General features: G+C 45.1%; 1 protein-coding gene across 1 annotated transcript in view; it reads left to right on the forward strand.

Moving 5' to 3' along the window:
• The window catches only part of LOC310789195 (extracellular calcium-sensing receptor-like), a gene marked incomplete at both ends in the record, with an annotated part of 34,180 nt that extends 21,915 nt beyond the window's left edge, over positions 1 to 12,265 (forward strand). The window contains one exon of the mRNA XM_083650781.1: positions 11,352 to 12,265. Coding sequence (XP_083506907.1) covers positions 11,352 to 12,265 — 914 coding nt within the window. The remainder of the gene's footprint in view (positions 1 to 11,351) is intronic.
• Between the last annotated feature and the right edge of the window lie 8,228 nt (positions 12,266 to 20,493).

The following is a 20,493-nucleotide window of genomic DNA, read 5'->3' on the forward strand; positions in this document are numbered from 1 at the left end:
ACAACTTTGCATGCATTCCCTTATCACATTCACTATGACACAAGGGCCCCTATCGTTGCATCGGCGCAGTTTCTAGGCCGAGCGGCAGGCGCAGATCAAAGCAGTGGGCGTGGAAAGGCGCACTTGATATCGTCGTGCTGGCGCTAGATGCAGCCCAAAGCATTACAACCACGCCTTTTAGGCGTAAAATTATGCACCGTCATGCTCATTGGATAAGTGCAATAAACGAATCGCACGCTTGCCTTTTTAGCTCCAATTCCAGTGATCCCGCAAAACCAGACGAAAGCCAAACGCTCTGCCCCCCCCCCCCTCCCTTCATCCAGCCTGTCTGTCTGCATTATAGGCTATTATTCCATATTATTATGCTTCTCAAACCAATCTAACTGCAGTTTCAATACTGCAAGCATGTAAATACGCTACACTATAGCAAGATCAAAGTGAAAATAATGTTCTATGCATCAGCTAGAAAAATATAGCCTATTAGATTGGTGAAAGTTTGTCCAGAAAGATATCATTTTCTCTCGCCTGCTGCAGGAAGGATGATGCACATAAATATACCCTACATTATGTCAAGTCATTGCATAAATGTGTTTTTATTGTAAAACTAAATGTGAAATAGGGCCAAGTTATTGGACGGACATCACAGTATAGCAGATGCCATTAGAAGCGCGTTCCGAAGCGCGTTCCGCTGTTACTTCTCTAAATCACGTTAACTCGACAAGGGGTATATATATGCCCAGGAGGACATATATGTTTCACATAGGGTGGTGTTTTCATTTCGAGGTTTTATTTGGTCCAATATTGAAATGTTGACAATGGCAGGCTGTGTTACCATTACACATTAATTTAGAACTACCTTTTATATCTATTTTGGCTCATTTGGTGGCTATTTAGTAGCGAAATGAAGAAACACAATGCATGCTGGGAACTCAGAGAGAGAGAGAGAGAAGGGTGACAGAGAAGAAGCAGTGAAGGCAAAGAATAGGCCTGCTTTTGAAGAGCGCAAAGCGCTAAATGTAGGCCAGCTCCCAAGATATGACTAGGCTGGTATTTAGCGCCGACACGCCCACTTTGGGACTGCGCCACGCCCATTCGGCCTAAAGCGCATTTGGCAGCCTAAAGCCTATTGCTATCTTGCCGAAACAGGCGCAAGGCACGTTTTTTTGCGGTTAAGGCCCGTAATAGCGCCGATGGCCTGTGGGAGAATAGAGCCCATCACGTACAATTTTCCCAATATATTATAATAGCTGTTACCTACTTGCGAACAAGCACTATTATTATCCGGTGCAATGGCGTACAGTTACCGTAAATCAGCTGCTGGCTTATAAATTAATTCCCTAATTATTAAGCCTCAGCTAAGGATAGAAACTATTGATGCGGTGATAGTCAATTCTATGGGAATTAACTATATGATATCATTATTTCACCTCATTCCTCAATCTCCTATTGAAATCTCTCAATAGCCAATGATTTTCTTTCAAACAAGCCGATTTAACAAACAACCGCGGTAGACAACACAGCCTTATGTAACAGATTCTGCTACTTATTGTTCATCCCAGCAACTGAATAGCACTTACATTTAGAAGCATCTTCCTATTAAATTTGTGCAACCACAATTGGTAAAGCGTCTCTTTTCATTTCAGTAATATGCAATTTCTTCCGAGCGCCACTATCTCAGAACGGCCAGCTTCAAGCTTACCTGTTTCTCACATAAACTCCCCTCAACGTTTCTACCTATACACTTGGATTTGCTAGCTAATTCAGTCACTGTATGACTAACGTACGTTTTATTCCTTATTGATTTATATAGCGCTATTTCTTTCCCAACCAGGGGAAATCCGGCACTTTAAAGCTTAATGCTACCCTTCCTCTAAGGTTTTACTGCGGTCTCATCTAGGGCTGTCACTTTTCCCCCAAATAAAATTCGAACGAACTTTAAGGGCCCTATTCTCCCACAGGCCATCGGCGCTATTACGGGCCTTAACCGCAAAAAAACGTGCCTAGCGCCTGTTTCGGGAAAATAGCAATAGGCTTTAGGCTGCCAAATGCGCTTTAGGCCGAATGGGCGTGGCGGAGTCCCTGAATGCGCCAAAGTGGGCGTGTCGGCGCTAAATACCGGCGTACTCCTATCTTCCGACCTGCCGTTAATTTAGCGCCTTGCGCCTTTGAAAAGCAGGCCTATTCAATGGGCCAGTCCGTCCCCTCTCTCCTCTGTCACCCTTCTCTGTGTCACTCTCTCCCTCTCTCCTACTGACAGGAGCAGGCATTGGTGTGCGTTTACCAGTTTATTGTGAAATAAATCCTTCCGCGTTGAGTTACTGTCACAAGCCTGTGTGACAACGCTTCCAGCCTGGGTAAAACAACTCCGTCAGTACCGCTTTGAGGCTGCAGGCAGTCTGACAGGCACAATACGACTGTCTCTCTCTGACTGCCTGTGAATGCCCCAGCATGCAATTGGGTACTAAATTTCGCTACTAAATAGCAACCAAATGAGGCGAAATAGATATAAAAGGTCGATCTAAAATAATGTGTAATGGTAACACAGCCTGCAATTGTAGAACATTTCAATATTGGACCAAATAAATCATCGAAATTAAAACACCACCCTAAGTGAAACATATATGTCCTCCTGGGCCTATATATACCCCTTGTCGAGTTAACGTGATTTAGAGAAGTAACAGCGGAACGCGCTTCGGAAGGCGCTTCTAATGGCATCTGCTATACTGTGATGTCCCTCCAATAACTTGGCCCTATTTCACATTTAGTTTTACAATAAAAACACATTTATGCAATGACTTGACATAATGTAGGGTATATTTATGTGCATCATCCTTCCTGCAGCAGGCGAGAGAAAATTATATCTTTCTGGACAAACTTTCACCAATCTAATAGGCTATATTTTTCTAGCTGATGCATAGAACATTATTTTCACTTTGATCTTGCTATAGTGTAGCGTATTTACATGCTTGCAGTATTGAAACTGCAGTTAGATTGGTTTGAGAAGCATAATAATATGGAATAATAGCCTATAATGCAGACAGACAGGCTGGATGAAGGGAGGGGGGGGGGGGCAGAGCGTTTGGCTTTCGTCTGGTTTTGCGGGATCACTGGAATTGGAGCTAAAAAGGCAAGCGTGCGATTCGTTTATTGCACTTATCCAATGAGCATGACGGTGCATAATTTTACGCCTAAAAGGCGTGGTTGTAATGCTTTGGGCTGCATCTAGCGCCAGCACGACGATATCAAGTGCGCCTTTCCACGCCCACTGCTTTGATCTGCGCCTGCCGCTCGGCCTAGAAACTGCGCCGATGCAACGATAGGGGCCTAATTGCCCGAAATTCGTTCGAATATATTCAAAGTTTTTTGGTTAACACGTTGAGTGCCATAGCCGAGATATCTCGTCTTACATAATCCAACGCTTGAGTGCCAGAGCCGAGATATCTCGTCTTACATAAACATTTTTTTTTTTTGACGGTGGGACATCAATCAACAACTTTTACGTCTTCTATATCACTATTGGAGCAAGAGAATGTGTATAATCTATTTTACCGACCACTAAGTGGCGACAGTTCTCTCCAGACAGAGACAGAGACAAAGCCACAGCCACGGGACCCGTGGACCAAAAGCAGCCGCCTCCCGCGGAAATGGCTTGGCGATTTTACAGTCAGAAACGAACGAGCCTCATTCTCATACTGTAGCTGCAGCTTCGCGCTGCTGCGGTGGGGGGTTCCAGAAATGGACTGGGTGAGCAGCATAAAGCCTAGAGTCGCACGGGGGTTCATCGGGGCTCTCAAACCCAAGAGACAGTGAGACCTATCCACACTCGCTGCCAGGGAGAGTCGCTGCTCAAACTCCCAGCAGCAGAGCACTGCGCAGCACAGACGGAGGGAGGAGTTTGGAGACACACACACACTCTCTCTCTCGAGAGAGAGAGAGAGAGAGAGAGAGAGGAGAGAGAGAGAGAAAGAGAGAGGAGAGAGAGAGAGAGAGAGAGAGAGAGAGAGAGAGAGAGAGAGAGTAGTAAATGTGAAGTAGGGCCAATTTATTGGAGCAGACATCACAGTATAGCACATGACAGTAGAAGCGCGTTACGCTGTCACTTATCTAAATCACATTAAATCGACGAGGGATATATATAGGCCCAGGATGAATATATGTTTCGGTTGTGTTTGGATTTCGCGATTTTATTTTGTCCAATATTGAAATGTTCTACAATAGCATGTTGTGGGAACATGACACATTATTTAGATCTATTTCGATGTACCTTTCTATCTATTTAGGCTAATTTCGATGCCATTTATTATCGAAATGGATTAGCCCAATGCATGCTGGGAGATTTCACATGTCTGGCTGTTGCAGGGAAGCCGCAGTGAATGTTTGCCCAGAATGATCTCGTTTTCTCTTGCCTTCACTGCACAGGTAGGATGATGCAATAGCCTCTGAATGTCGGGCTCAAAACTGTCATGTTAGAAAAAACTGTCATGTTGTTTTACTATGTACGGTAGAACAACTTATTTTTTCTGAGAGAGAGGGAGAACCGGCAAACTTTTTTTCAAGCAGTCCGTATTGTGCCTGTCAGACTGATGAGTAAGAGAGAGGGAGTGACACAGAGAGAAGGGACAGAGGAAAGGGCAGAGGAGCGCTCCGCGCAACCAGCGCACTGGATAGGCCTGGTTTTCAAAAGCGCAAAGCGCTAAATTTACGCCAGGTGGGAAGATATCATTAGGCCGGTATTTAAGGCCGAAACGCCCATTCTCGCCCATTCTGGGACTGCGCCACGCCCAGTTCGCCTAAAGCGCATTTGGAGGCCTAAAGCCATGTTGATATCTTCCCGAGGCAGGCGCAAGCCCGCTTTTTTGCGTGTAAGGCCAGTTTTTGCGCCGAAGGCCTGTGGGAGAATAGGGCCCCAAGTCTTCTTCAAACCTACCCATAAAGAGGTTAGCATAATTAGGAGAGCAGGTACTCCCCATACTTACACGTTGACATTGTAAATAATAAGCATTTTCAAATTTAAAGTAATTCCTGTTGAGGACCAGCTTACCCATTTCTACTAAAAAGCTTGTGGGGGGCGAAGGATCTGTCAGGAGGAATACGTTTATGCTACAGAAACACCCTGTTTGTCCAGTTTTTTATACTCTTCCAAAGATTCATAAGAGCTGTGTGGAACCTATACCAGGCAGGCCCATTGTGGCAGGTACACAGGCCCTTACAGAACTGATTAGATTTTGCTGGTCAAAGTTCAAGGTCACTGTGACCTCATGACCACCCGTTTCAGGCTCGTGAACACAGTACCTCATCAACACAAATTTCTTAAAATTGGGCTCAAACATCCATCTGGACTCAAGGATCAACTGATTACATTTTGATGATGTTGATAGGTAGAGTTCTTTCTCAGCACGATCAATCTTATTTCTCATAGTAGCTCTGGAAAGTTGGGAATAAATAAATGCAAGGTCAATGGGGTCACGCTCCTGTATGTACAAGCTGACTGATGCTCACTAAAATTTTATCCACAGTGCACACACACACACACACCAGTGGTGGCTGGTGAGCTTGGCAATAGGGGAGGAAAAAATTTGGGCCTTTTTTTTTCTCTTCTCTTTTGCAGTTTGAAGACAGATTTTAACAACATACAAACAAAACAAAAGCTCAGACACAGCTGGAAAACAAAGCAAAGCATACTATTGATTGACAATTATAATATGGTGCTACCACCCATATAAGGGTGCTTACATGCTTATAAAAGCATAATGGGTTATACAAGGGGCCAAGACAAACCAGCTGAGCAAGTCACCCACCGCCCCTAACCTCATCAAGGTAGGCCAGAAACGGGTCCCAAATATGTCACTCCTATACCATAATGTAATCTCAATAGCAGCACCAGTCTCCTTCAAGGAAACAAGATCAATAGAAATTATTAGGCTACAGACCGCTTTATAGATCCACACTGTTACAGCAGGCAACATCAAACTTAATTTCAGTTTAATTCAATCACACAAATTACACCACGCACCCCCATATAGATAAGATTTTGTTCCAGGGTCTCGCATCTGATAAGAGTTTTGCTTTTATCACAGACATATGAAACCCATGACCAAAATAGTCATACATTCTGTGATTGTGTTACTTATGGATGGAATTATAGTGAACATAGATTAATCCCCCCTTTTTGCTGGGGACCCCACTTTGAAAACCACTAGCTTAGGCTACAACTGTTGCAAGAAGGTGAATTTTCACACATTTTCAATGCAGATTGAGGACAAAATTAAGATGGATTGTCATCTGGTGCATTTTAACGTTAGGCGCACCCAGGAGAAAGAGTTAAAGTGGGAATAATTTCTGGCTGAGCAGTAATGCACCTCAAAATAAAGTAAGATATTTAGGCTACAGTTAGTCTGTCAGTAAAAGGCTTGATGGATGAACAAATCAATCAAAAACACTTCACTACGTCCAACATAGGCTACAATATTTGTTGCTGTTTCGTTCCACGCTGGTTCTGCGCTGCCAAATTCAGTTAAAAAATGTGCGAGTTTAAGATCGCCAAATGGCGGGCTATTCAGCATAAAACAATATAATACGAAAAAGTAGCACTGCTTGGTGGACGCCGAATTTAGTAGAAGACCCGGATAACTCGCACTGAATTGACTTACTTGAATATCCATGCAGTCTGTAGCCGGTGCGAGTGCAGCCGATGAGGTTAAATTATCCCAGTGTTTGCTTCTGAGCCTCTGTCCTCCGTGTGAACCACGCTGCCCTCTCTAAACTCTGCGTAATACAATGCAACGACTGTCTGGCTTGTGAGCTAACTTACTGCTTGATAATATAAAACATAGGAAAAGAGAAAGGGGAAAATATAGGTGCTACTGTCTGTAAATCTATCTATTAGCCTGTCAGGTCTTCATTTCCTGCATTTCCAATGGAGCGGATTCAACAAGATTTTCAGACGTAGGCTATTCAGCATTGGACAATACAGAATGTCAATCACTGTCAGCAATCTATCCAACCAACAACCAATTAGATTTCACCTGATTTAACCAGGGTAAGGGCGTGCAAACTTCCAGCTCAATGTGATTGGTGGGAAAACACATCACTCTCACGTGTTTCTGTGAATTGCAAGTGTTTTTCAACCAATTATATTTTTCATTAGATAAATTACCAAATAAATAAACACCCACAGGGCGAATGTTTTTTTATCTGCCTACTAAAGGCTGGGACCAGGGCCAGAGTGACTCTCTGCATGGAGCTCTCCTTTCCATCAGTTCAGGTCACTGTTGTTGAAGCATTTTAAGCATATAAGAATATAATGAATGAAAAAATGAGCGTCTGCACATAAGAAAAAACACATTTGATTGATATTTTATTATAAAAAAAAAAAATGAAAAAAAAAATATATATATATATATAATTTTTTTTTTAATATAAAATCCCCAATCTAATAGAGGAGGACCATCCTCCTATGCCTCACTGGAAAAACCTCCTCTGACACACACACACACACACACACACACACACACACACACACAGACACACACACACACAGTGCACACAAAGTACATTTCAGTGAGCTTCAATCAGCTTGTACATACGGGAGCGTGACCCCATTGACCTTGCTTGCATTTTTGCCTAACTTTCCAGAGCTACTATGAGAAAACAGGATATATTGTGCTGAGAAATAACTCTACCCACATCATCATTGGTAAGTAGCAAATAGGCTAGACTTTCAAAAATGTGAACTATCCCTTTAAGTAAATATATTTCTTAATTATTGCTAGTGTCACACGTCGGCTGTCGGCTTCCAGCTGCTCAATTAAACTCTTGTCTAGGGGCATAGGTGTAGTGCCCATAGAACGCGGGGAACGGCGTTCCCATACTTCTCCAAGGGGTGTTTTGTGTGTGTCAGTGTGTGTGTGCATGTCGAGACAATAAAACGAGTAAAATTGGCAACGTTGTCATTCGTCCTATATGTAAGGTGGGCTTACTCACACGGCATCAACTCGCGGCTTGAAGAAAGAAGGAAACATTCCACCTTAACTATATTTAAGGTGGACTGAATGACTCACACAGCATCAACTCGTGGCTTGAAGGAAAAGGAAACATTCCACCTTAACTAGCTACAGCTACTTAACTAGCTACAGCTTAATAAAAGCTATACTGAAACAGCTACTGGCTTTTTCAGCATCAAAATATATATTTTTCCACCAGTAGCCCACCTAGGCCTATAACAAGTAAAGATGAAAAAGGCAGCCAAACATCCTTTCATTTTTCGGACCAGCTGCTAAAAAGGTACGTTTAATTACAAGCATGATGAAACAATGTTAAAAGCGTGTTTCTTTTCAACACGGTTGAATCAAAAGTTAGCGTTAATCACCCCATTGCAATTTGCATCGCCAGAATTCGCCACAAAATTCAAGAAATGCCGGCCGCCGTGCCAAATGATGATCAATGCCTTGTGCAACTTGTGTGATCGCTGGTTGAGAGATTGTTTAGCTGTTTGTGTTGATAACTGACTCTGCTGAGTCTGCTCTGCTGTGCCCATATACGTCTTTTAGTTTCAGAGTTGCAAATGTCATGGGCTACTTCTGCAGGGTTTAATTCGTTGATATAAGTGATTGCCCCAACGATTAATTAATGAATAGGCTACGTGAACCTTAGCGTGTGTGCGTGCGTGCGGGGTGGGGGGGGGTGGGGGGGGTGGGGGCGGGATGTTGGGACCTGTGCTGTGTGTGTGCAGGTGTTCCCCATATAGGTGCGTTCCCCCACTTCTCTAGATAGCACTACAACTCTGTTTAGGGGTACCTTATCATCACACCGGCTACTGTAAGATGAATGGACAAAGATTACAAGAAGATTAGGATATTGACCATTGAATTCAGCTGAATTACCTGAGCCTTCACGCAGGACGTTTGGCACCATCTGGTCGCCACTCTTCCTTCAGCTGGCATCCTGGCCCGTCCCAACGTCGGAACAGCACTGTTATCTGTGCAGAAGTGAGAGCCGTCCAGGCCTCACTCATTCAGTGGTGCCGCGCCAAAGCAAGACTGGAAATATTAGTTTATATGAAATGAAATGAAATGTATTCACACACACACATACATATCATCATCGTCATCAGAATCATCACTAACATCAGGTTTACAATGTGAGTGTGCCAGGTCTCCCAGGAAGCTAAGCTTTTGGAGGGAGCCTGATCTCATACAAGGCCTACAGGTATCAATGGACAAAACATACATACGTAAAACACACGTATCACATGACGCTTAATACAACACATAGAACATAGGGTAGCTTCTGCTAGCCCGTCGTTCTCCTCGTGAATACTGTCCTTCTCACCCCGGAAGCACTTCCCTCCAGAAGCAAGCGGCAAAGGTCGCCCTGTGAAGCCTTCTTAACTCATTGAGTGCCAATGACGTCGATCGGCGTCAAAGTAAATAGTAACGTTCAGTGCCAATGACGTCGATCGGCGTCAAATGCGTTTTTTGACGGTGGGACGTGGATCAAAGCCTCAGGCATCTCCTGTACAAATATTGTAGCTATTGAAGGTGTATAACCTATTTTACGGACTCATTAGATGGCGACAGTGCTCTCCAGATTAGAGAAAGGTCAGGAAAACAGCAGGAAAAAGCCCCGTGATGAAAGAGAAACCGCTCATGCTGCAGCCAGAGCCATATAGATGGCTCTGGCTGGAGCTGACGTTGGCTGCAAACAGCAGTCAATCCGCGCCCACAACTGAGCCCCTCTGCCTCTGTCTGTCTGTCTGCATAGTTTCTCCACACGATTAGCCGCCAGAAAAGCAGCACCCGACGCCGAAGGGCCAAACCATTCTCAGCAGTCCGGTTTGGCTTTTCCGTGTCGCGCTGGGAGCCGGCGCACAAAAACGGAGCACTCCGAAAATAGACGCTGGGTGCGTGAGGCTGTGTGTTAGTGTGGGGAGGAGTTTGCAGCTGAGGGGGGGGAGAGGGGCGTGGGGCATGCAGGGCACCACACAACTACACCATGTCACTACATCAGAAAATATTAGCTTCAGAGAGAGTCAGTGAATGTGCTTGAAATGCTTCATTTCACAAAAGGCTGAATATCTCAGCTTCTAATTTGAAACGCCTGTTTTTGCTGAAAACAACCTATCTTCTCCGGCTCATAACTAAAGAACGGAAAATGGTATCAATAAACTTTTTTTTGCTGATGATACAATAGAGTCTCCTCGTTCTTTGTGCGTGTTCGGTGTTTACATAGTAATATCACACAATATTCTGTGGGCCTCGAGAAATCACTGAAAACGCTCTGAAACTCTGGCACTGGGAGCGTCCGTTCTCCAAAAGTGGCTGGCACTCAATGAGTTAAAGTCACAGTTTCATAATTCCACCAGGCAATTCAACAACATTCAATGATCAGACAGCCAGAAATACATAGGTAAACATGATCATATTTGAGTTACTGCCTACTTTCACCTAACGATCCGTAACACTAGGCATGAACATTATCTTACACATTTTATCTCACTTAATTTGGTTTGATTTGCAAATAAAACTGATATATAAAACATTTGACTGATATATTTTCAACATTCCATCTAGAAGAGAGATAACGCCCCGAGCAGCCAATGTCTGTCTTGCTTTATTTTTTTACAATTTCCTGACTCAATGGTGGTATTGGCAGTGATAGCAGCATTTACATCCTTACATGATGCTGGATATTTGAATAAATAGTATTGCATCATATTTTATTTGTTAGATTTTTGTAGAAATGTCTGTGATGCTCTCTCCAGATCGGAGATCAAATGTTCAGATTGAATTTATGAACACAGATTTTAAAGATTTTGCAACTTTTTGGTTGAATAAATAAAACAATTTCAATTAAATGGAAATAGGCAATGGACACATGGATGTCGACTGCTCATATATCCGCGGTGCGATCGTTCTAGTTTATCCCTAGCTCCGGCCGTTTTTTTCATAGCCCCAGCCCCTTCCTTGCTCCCCAACACCTCCCACCACCCAAACCCCTTCCCACAACCCCTACCCACCCCTAGAATCCCGACTCTACAACCTTCCTATCTCTAGCTACGGCCCCTCTTCCCTAGTCCCACACTGTTTCCTGACCACACCCCCTCCCACCACCCACACCCCCCTCGCCACTCCCCCTACCCACCAGTCAAACCCTGACTCGACACCTACCTATCCCTCGCACGGCTCCTATTCCCTAGCCCCGCCCCCTTCCCTAAATGTCTATGAGTGACTGACTGAGTAAGTGTCCTGACTTTGGCATCTTCTGACCCCGGCCTGCCCTGCTGCCACCGCCGTGGGAAAATAAGGGAGCGACTCAGGAAATCTAATATCTGTTTTGATTTTAACTTGTAGATTCCATCACCTGTGAGCGATGCCATCCTGAATTCTGGTCAAATGAGAAAAGAGATGACTGTGAAAAGAAGGACACAGAGTTTCTATCATATGAAGAGATTATGGGGGCACTGCTCACGGCGGCGGCCCTGTTAGGAACTTGCATGACTGCTATGGTGGCTTTCATCTTCTTCAGATACAGGAACAGCCCCATAGTCAAGGCCAACAACTCTGAGCTGAGCTTCTTGCTGCTCTTCTCCCTGTCCCTGTGTTTCCTGTGTTCTCTGACCTTCATCGGCCGGCCCTCTGAGTGGTCCTGCATGCTGCGACACACAGCATTTGGGATCACCTTTGTCCTCTGCATGTCTTGTGTTCTGGGGAAAACTATAGTGGTGTTACTGGCCTTCAGGGCTACACTTCCAGGGAGTAATATCATGAAATGGTTCGGCCCTGCTCAGCAGAGACTCAGTGTTCTGGCTTTCACTCTCATACAAGTCCTGATTTGCGTACTTTGGCTAACTATCTCTCCTCCTTTTCCTTTCCAGAATTTTAAACACTTTAAAGACAAAATCATCTTAGAATGTGCATTAGGCTCAGCTGTAGGCTTCTGGTCTGTGTTGGGGTATATAGGGGTCCTGGCTATGTTATGTTTCTTTCTAGCTTTTTTGGCTCGGAACCTGCCTGATAATTTCAATGAAGCCAAGTTTATCACCTTCAGCATGCTGATATTCTGTGCAGTCTGGATTACCTTTATCCCTGCGTATGTCAGCTCTCCAGGGAAGTTCAGTGTTGCTGTGGAGATATTTGCAATTGTGGCCTCCAGTTTTGCACTGCTAATCTGTATTTTTATTCCAAAATGTTACATAATCTTATTGAAGCCAGAAAAGAATACAAAAAAGAACATGATGGGTAAAATGCCATCAAAATCATCATGACAAGTGAATATAAAATAGTAGGATGACAAATAATAATATAAACACTTTTCATTCATTAATGCAGTAGGCCCTATTGTTGTGCTCGTTATTTGGATTAAATTCAGGTGAGCAAGATAAAATATTAATAATCCCAAATTAGTAATACTTTATGAAATTATTAATTATCAAATGTTTTTATCCTTAATAAGGATAAACCTGTGGCACCACCTGTGTAATCACAGGGCTCAGCTGGAATCAATTATAAGTTGTCTCTTTTCTGGAAGGTGTACGTCCTTTTACCCTTAAACAGTGTTTTACCACAATTATACACCAAATCACACTGAAACAGTTGAATTCAATTAAAAGTTGACACTATTATGTAAAATAAAAGAGGGATATTGGCATTACAATCAACAAGCTTCTTCTATAAACTGAGTTACATTCTAATATCATTGACCTGTAGGTGTTGAAATGCATGTCTGTGTGTGTGTGTGTGTGTGTGTGTGTGTGTGTGTGTGTGTGTGTGTGTGTGTGTGTGCGTGCGTGCGCGTGCATGTGTGGGGGGGGGGTTTCTAAGGATTGCACGTGCTTACGTCGAGTGGCCCCCAGAGGTCACCAGAGCGCTAGGATGGATGTGTGTGGGCTGTGTTATTTCGAATCGCACATAGGTTATGCAAAAACCACGCCCTGTGCCCGCCTACGCAGCAGTCAAGCGCCGGTATTGGCCAGGAGCAAGTATTTTGTCTTCTTTTGACAGCTGGAATCTCCCACACCACAACCACTGCACAGCACGCAGCCCAGCGATTTCATGAACCAACTGAATTGCTCTTGATAGCGGACATTGAAATGAATTATTAGTGTATTAACGCTAATGAAAACATAACACACAAGCTTTTCAAACAAACATTTCCCACACACAACACACCACCATTTAACACACAATCGATTTTTAAACATTTATTTCAAAACATCATTGTAAAATTCAGGCCTTTAGCCAAAGCTTCAATAACAGAGCTCAGCTGACAGTTTAACCTGCAAATGAAAAATATAAAAATTATAAAATTAAAAAATACAATAGGCTACAGCACATAGGCCTAGCTCCCCCCCCCCCCAGGCCAGCCATTTGTTCCAGGCCAGTGAAGTCCCAACAATCTACAAAAACATGCAATAATATTAAATCATAGATAAAAAGTTGAATCATACACAATAAATAAAACCAAAAGTAAAGGGTTAGCCTTCCCAATGGCCAAGGGCAGCATCTGTTATTCTGGCCTCATAAGCACTGAGGCGGGTGGTCAGAAAGTCAAATAATATTGTATGCTTTGGTGCGATATAGGATGTTGTCTTTCAATATCCTCATTGCAGCCTTGCTTGGTGTTGTTGCTTCTCACAGGAATGGTGTCCCTGTAACAGAGAGCCCAACATGAGCATGAGCGCCTGGCCAATCCCGGCGCTTGACTGACAGAGAAGGAAAGGTGGGAGGGTGCAGGGGAGGGAGAGCAGGGGGAATGTGAGAGAGGGGAGAGCAGGAAGTGGCAGGGAATGGGGAAAAATTGGGGAGAAGGAGAAGGAGCAGAGGGGAGAAAGAGGAGAGAGCAGGAGAAGGGAGGGGGAGAGCGGTGGGATGTGGGGGAGGAAAGAGAGGAGGTGGGGGGGAATGGGAAATGTGGGAGAGGAGAGAACAGGAAGGGATAAGGGCGGAAGGAGCAGGGGAAGGGGGAAAGAGAAAGAGATGGGGGGGGGAGAAGATCAGACAAACTGACTACTGTAGACATTAACCAGAGCTAACTGGGACATAGGGGATCTACTGTACCTAATCTACAGCCTAGTCTGGCCTGTCCTATTCTGCTCTAGTCTGATCTTTGCCTAAACACTATAACAGGTCAGCCTATAGTTAGGCTGTAGCTAATCTATCGCCTACCTAAGCTATTCTAAACCAACCGGCAGCCCTCGACCAGTGATGGAGAGCACCGATGTCCCCCGCCCCGGCCCCCGCCCCCACACACATAAGGCGTGGGAGAGAAGGCCAGGCCGGGACACAGCGGCACCCTCCCCCACCCCCAGTGAACGCAAGAAAACCTTTCCACCATATGGTGGCAATCCACCACATGGATTGCGTCAGTGACTTGGCTGAGGAGGAACCTTGTGAGGTCGTTGTGCTGTAGGGGTCCAGCTATGGACCCCATCTGGGGACTCCCCTCCGAGACAGGCCGAGAGATGCAGAGCCAGGTCCAAAAACATAATATGCACAACTTGAATGTAACAGCTTATTTCACAGTATTATTAAAGTGGAAACCAGGGTTCCAGACTAACTTTTCCACTGGTCCATACTGTAGCTGGGTATGCAGTGAACTCTTTATGCATATACAGAGCTGAATGTTGGAGCTTCACTGCAGAATAATATATGTGATTAGGGTTGCGAGGGTGCGATGCCAACCAAATAGCCATTGCGGTGGTATTTATGAATTCATTAATTGTTAGGATGATGTCATCATTCCTGGTGATGTCATAGATCACTGATGTGATCACAAGGTGATGTCATATTCGGGACCTATAAAGGTTTGCTCTGCAAGTCCTCTGCAGTTGTTCATAGACTAATATCACGACAACCTTCTGCAACAGTTCCCATCTTCGAACCTTGCAGACTCAGCTTTCAAGTGCTAAAGCGTTCCTAGTTATCGAGACTTCAGTTACCAAGTGTGTCTTGGACATACAGGCCCCTATCGTTGCATCGGCGTAGTTTCTAGGCCGAGCGCCTGGCGCAGCGCTGATCAGTGGGCATGGACCAGCGCACTTGATATCTTGGTGCTGGCGCTCCACTCAGCCTAACGCATTACAACCACGCCTTTTAAGCGTAAAATTATGCACCGTCAGTTCATTGGATAAGTGCAATAAACGAACCACAAGCTTGCCTTTTAAGCTCCAATTCCAGTGGTCCAGTAAAACCAGACAAACCCAAGCCTCTGCTTCCCCCCCCCTCCCTTCATCCCGTCTGTCCGTCTCCATATATCGGCTATTATTCCATATTATGATGCTTCTCAAACCAATCTAACTGCAGTTTAAATACTGCAAGCATGTAAATACGCTACACTATAGCAAGATCAAAGTGAAAAGAATGTTCTAAAGGCATCAGCTAGAAAAATATAGCCTATCCCTATATGATGAGATTACTTTTATATTGGTGAAAGTTTGTCCAGAAAGATATCGTTTTCTCTCCCCTGCTGCAGGTAGAATGATGCACATAAATATACCCTACATTATGTAAAGTCATTGCATAAATGTGTTTTTATTGTAAAACTAAATGTGAAGTAGGGCCAAGTTATTGGAGCGGACATCACAGTATAGCACATGACAGTAGAAGCGCGTTCCGCTGTCACTTATCTAAATCACGTTAAATCCACAAGAGATATATATAGGCCCAGGAGGACATATATGTTTCACATAGGGTGGTGTATTCATTTCGATGTTTCATTTGGTCCAATATTGAAATGTGTACAATTGAAGGTTGTGTTACCATTACACATTAATTTAGATCGACCTTTTATATCTATTTCGCCTCATTTGGTTGCTATTTAGTAGCGAAATGGAGAAGCACAATGCATGCTGGGACATGCCAGGCAACTTACAACTTATTTTTCCTATATGGGAAGTGTGTTGTGCCTGTCTAAGCGAGGGAGTCAGAGAGAGAGAGAGAAGGGTGACAGAGAAGAGGCAGAAGAGCACTGGCGCACTGAATAGGCCTGGTTTCAGAGAGAGACAGAGAAGGGTGACAGGGGAGAGGCAGAAGAGCGCTCCTTGCAACTGGCGCACTGAATAGGCCTGGTTTTCAAAAGCGCAAAGCGCTAAATTTACGCCAGGTGGGAAGATATCAGTACGCCGAGATTTAAGGCTGACACGCCCATTATGGCCCATTCTGGGACTGCGCCACGCCCATTCGGCCTAAAGCGCATTTGGCAGCGTAAAGCCATATTGATATCTTCCCGAAACAGGCGCAAGGCACGTTTTTTTGCGTTTAAGGCCCGTTTTAGCGCCGAAGGCCTGTGGGAGAATAGGGCCCTAAGTATCTGCACCTAAATCCACATGTCTCACAGCAACCCTAACAGTATGAACAACTCAGAAATGGGTTTAGCGGATACGGTTCCACCGATCAAGGAGGAGGACCATGAGGCGCCAGTTTCCCCGCCGGCCGCTTCAGCTGACCCACCAGGCGGTCAGCTGAAGTGGCCAACACAGAAGACCCTGAGTCGGCAGTTTCCCCGCCGGCCGCTTCAGCTGACCCACCAGGCGGTCAGCTGAAGTGGCCAACACAGAAGACCCTGAGGCGCCAGTTCCCCCGCCGGCTGCTTCAGCTGACCCACCAGGCGGTCAGCTGAAGTGGCCAACACAGAAGACCTTGAGGCCCAACCTGTGGGTGTCCTACCTCAACTACAGGTCGGGATGGTAGGCCTTTCCCTCGCCGAGTCTGAGCCCAGACCTCAGCAGCAGTCTAACTACAGGTCTAAGCGTCGACGTTCGGTTCCTGCTCAATCCTGGGATTCCTATCTGGGTTTGGAGGGATTCAGTTGTTCTGCCAGCCTTTTGCCTAGAGCGCCACCCCCCGGGGGAGAGCCTCCTGTGGCTCTGCCTTCGGGAACGGCAGCATTGGTTGAGGCTCAGCCTTTGGATTGTGCGGAGCCTTCTGGTGCTCCGCTCACTGAGCTTGCGACACCCCTTTTGGCTCCGTCTTCCAAGTTTGGATCGTACGCTGTGTGCCCGGCTCCACAGCCTCCGCCGGAGTCTGCGGCATTTCTGTTCTCCAGATGTCGTCTTTGATGGTCTCATTGGACGCCGGTCCGTAGAGGGGAGGGTACTGTTAGGATGATGACATCATTCCTACGGTGATGTCATAGATCACTGATGATGTCGCAGACGGTGATGATGTCATGATTCATAAGTGTCTAGATCATGCCTCTCGGATGGTCTCTGATGATGTCATAACACAAGGTGATGTCATATTCGGGACCTATAAAGGTTTGCTCTGCAAGTCCTCTGCAGTTGTTCATAGACTAATCTCACGACAACCTTCTGCAACAGTTCCCATCTTCGAACCTTGCAGACTCAGCTTTCAAGTGCTAAAGCGTTCCTAGTTATCGAGACTTCAGTTACCAAGTGTGTCTTGGACATTAAGTATCCGCACCTAAATCCACATGTCTCACAGCAACCCTAACATTAATTGGTTTATGAAGTAGCTGCGATACTGTTTGGCTGCGACGCTGCACGTTCACAACCTGACAGCTGATCTCTGCATGAGAGAAACCAGTGGATAGGCTACTACAGCACAGTCAAGTGGCTGAACTATAGGCTATCACTACCAGTAATATTGAATGGCGCAAAACAAACGATACAGATCCTGACCAACAACGTGTGTGTTGCTGGCAGAAAACAGGCAGAATTACTGGCGGATAACGTTAGTTAGGCTTTTGAACCTAACGTTATTGGAGAGAGAGAAACACAGCAGCATGGATGTAATGGAAATGACATGCAAATAGGCGAGTTGAATTCACAGTTGAAGACCTGTTCATTACTCACATTGGGTTGAAAACAGGAAAGAATGTGAAAGTGTCGTCTTTTTCAACATTTTCACAACACAAATGACTTCTGCTGAATCTGCTCCTAGTCCGCCTTCCCAGTCTGAACTGCACCTGGGGATAACGGGCGCGCTTGTTCAACAATGCCTGCACCTCCTCCGAGCGTTACGTTGAGTGGAATTGGCCTTTTTTATGATTAAATCTGCAAATTTGTAATTCAAACAGGTAATTAATCACAATGGTCCGATGTAGAGGGCTCAGAGGTCCGCCTCCCCTCCGCTATACTGCTTCTCTAACATACTAGGGTGTGCTTGTTTAATGCCGCCCGCATGTCCCCCGTGTGTCACGTTGAGCAGTTTGCCTTTTTTAATTATTCAATCTGCAATGCAAAGTATTTTGGTAAAGAAACCGCATGCAATGTTGTTATGGTCAAACTTCCCCCACTTCACTATATCACGCAGTATTTGTGAGGGGTTTATATACACCCCATGGCTGTATGTGTTTCTCTAGGGTTTAATTTTTTTGTTTTGTCCAATATTCAAATATTCCAGGATGCATGTTGTGTTACAAATAAATATGATTTCTATCTAACTTTTTAGCTAGATTTGATGGTTTTCTTGGACAAAATTTGGGTTAGGTAGGGTTTGAGCTTTCTTAAAGCTCATAGCTTTCTGGGAAATATCCAAACAGCTGGTGTTTGAGAAGGAACACAATTTACATTAACCTTAACATGAATTGAAACTCACTCACCTTGAATTCTTGTAACATTACAAGTCACAATGTCTGTCTTTGAGGTGCTTCAAAGTTGGAAATGTTTGGAATGAATAAAATCTGCAACCGCAGTGGCACAGGCTGTCAGGTGACTTCCGCCTGTAGAGACTGCTCACACGTGCCACCTGGCGGCTCTTTTGCGCCCTGCAGCTGCTGGTGAAAAAGGGAGGGGGGGAAATCACCCTAATTACTCTGAGAGGCCGCAGCAGGACGCAGCACGCCGCTGCACCACCGCAGCGTTGCGTCTCCCTGGTTATACAGACCTCTGTACTAAACCATATCGAGTGTGCTCTGAAACACCTTCGGTCCTCACATGAAAACGCTGTCATTCTTCCTGCATTACTGTTTCACTCCTCACACGTCAGTCATCGCACAATACGGCGTCACTTGTCAGTCATCAGTCCTCAGTCATCAGTCATCACTCGTCAGTCATCAGTCCTCACTCGTCAGTCATCACTCGTCAGTCATCAGTCCTCACTCGTCAGTCCTCACTCGTCAGTCATGACTCCTCACATCTCACACGAAAACGTTGTCATTCCTCCTGCAACGTGCCTCACTTATCACTCAAACTAGTTGTCAGTCATCACTCCTCACGTCTCACATGAAAAGCTTGTCATTCGGTCATTTTGTTGTTCTTCCGTATGTGATGGGGAAACCGCAAGAACGCCTCCGTGAATTGAGCAACAATTTTTTACAACTTCACTTCTGGTTGAGTGATTTTGCCTTCAAAATAAAGGCGCAAGTTTTTTTTATTTACAATATAGATTAAAGTAGTAATCTATGACAGGGATACTCAACTTGCTTTGCCCGGGGGCCACTTTCGTGAAATGATAGAAGGCCAGGGGCCAGTTAATAAACAATCAATATAATTTTTTCTGTAATGGATTGTAGGTTTTTGGGGTGTCAGTCGAAGTTTAGTCTGACAATGTTGCACACCGGATAGTTAGTTAGGTTAAGTACATACATAAGTGCATGGGTAGCGAGCAGACGGCGGTATTTGACAATTTAGCAGCTAAATCATAGATTATTGAAAGATATTCCATATTCCAGGCTGAAATGCTATAACAGAAGTGGAGTATTGGCCAGAATGACATGAACATTTGGACACTTATTCAGCAGGTATCTTGCATGTTGTGTTCAGGTGCACTGTAAAAACAAACAAAAAAGAAAACCTGCATTTGGCCCGCGGGCCGCCAGTTGAGTATCACTGATCTATGAGACCCAACATAATTAACATAGTAACACTAAGAGCGTTCCATCCAGCACCCGCCTCACCGCATGGTGGGCGCTGGATGGAACGCTTGTTCAGCCAACCGCTCAGCAACCGGTTTTAGAGCCCCCCAAAAGGAAGGAAGAACTAAATTTTAGAGACTCCGGCCTTTCAGAGACTTACAAAAACCACTGATTGGCTTGGCCCAGCACCACGGCGGGCACTGGATAGAACTCTTGGTCAGCCAAACACTTACTTCGGCATGCTCAGACTCTTCAGCGACTTACGAAACCGACTTAGCCTCGCCGCACAGCGGCCACTGGACAACCGGCTTACTTTGGCGTGCTGTACTCACATTTGGCCTAATTACTTCGGGCCTCGGCGCCACAGCGGGCACAACCGGTATCAGAGCCCCCCGGGCACAACCGGATTTAGAGGGCCGCCGGGCCCGGGAGAGGGTGATGATGCGCTGACCATGGCAATATATACTGCCACGTCATAGGCTGAGCATTGACGTCATAACGGACGTCATATTGACAGTGGCTGATTGGCTATTGAGGATGGGGTGATGAGTCAGGAGACACACGTCATGACAGACGTCACGCTTGACTTATGGTGAGAGCTGACTGCTATTGTGATATGTGGTAACATGACAGGTCTCCATATTGAAACTAGGTCGAGACCCTCATTTGTGAATTATT

The sequence above is a fragment of the Poromitra crassiceps genome (assembly GCF_964638095.1).
Source record: "Poromitra crassiceps genome assembly, chromosome: 14".
In the NCBI taxonomy this organism is placed as follows: Eukaryota; Metazoa; Chordata; class Actinopteri; order Beryciformes; family Melamphaidae; genus Poromitra; species Poromitra crassiceps.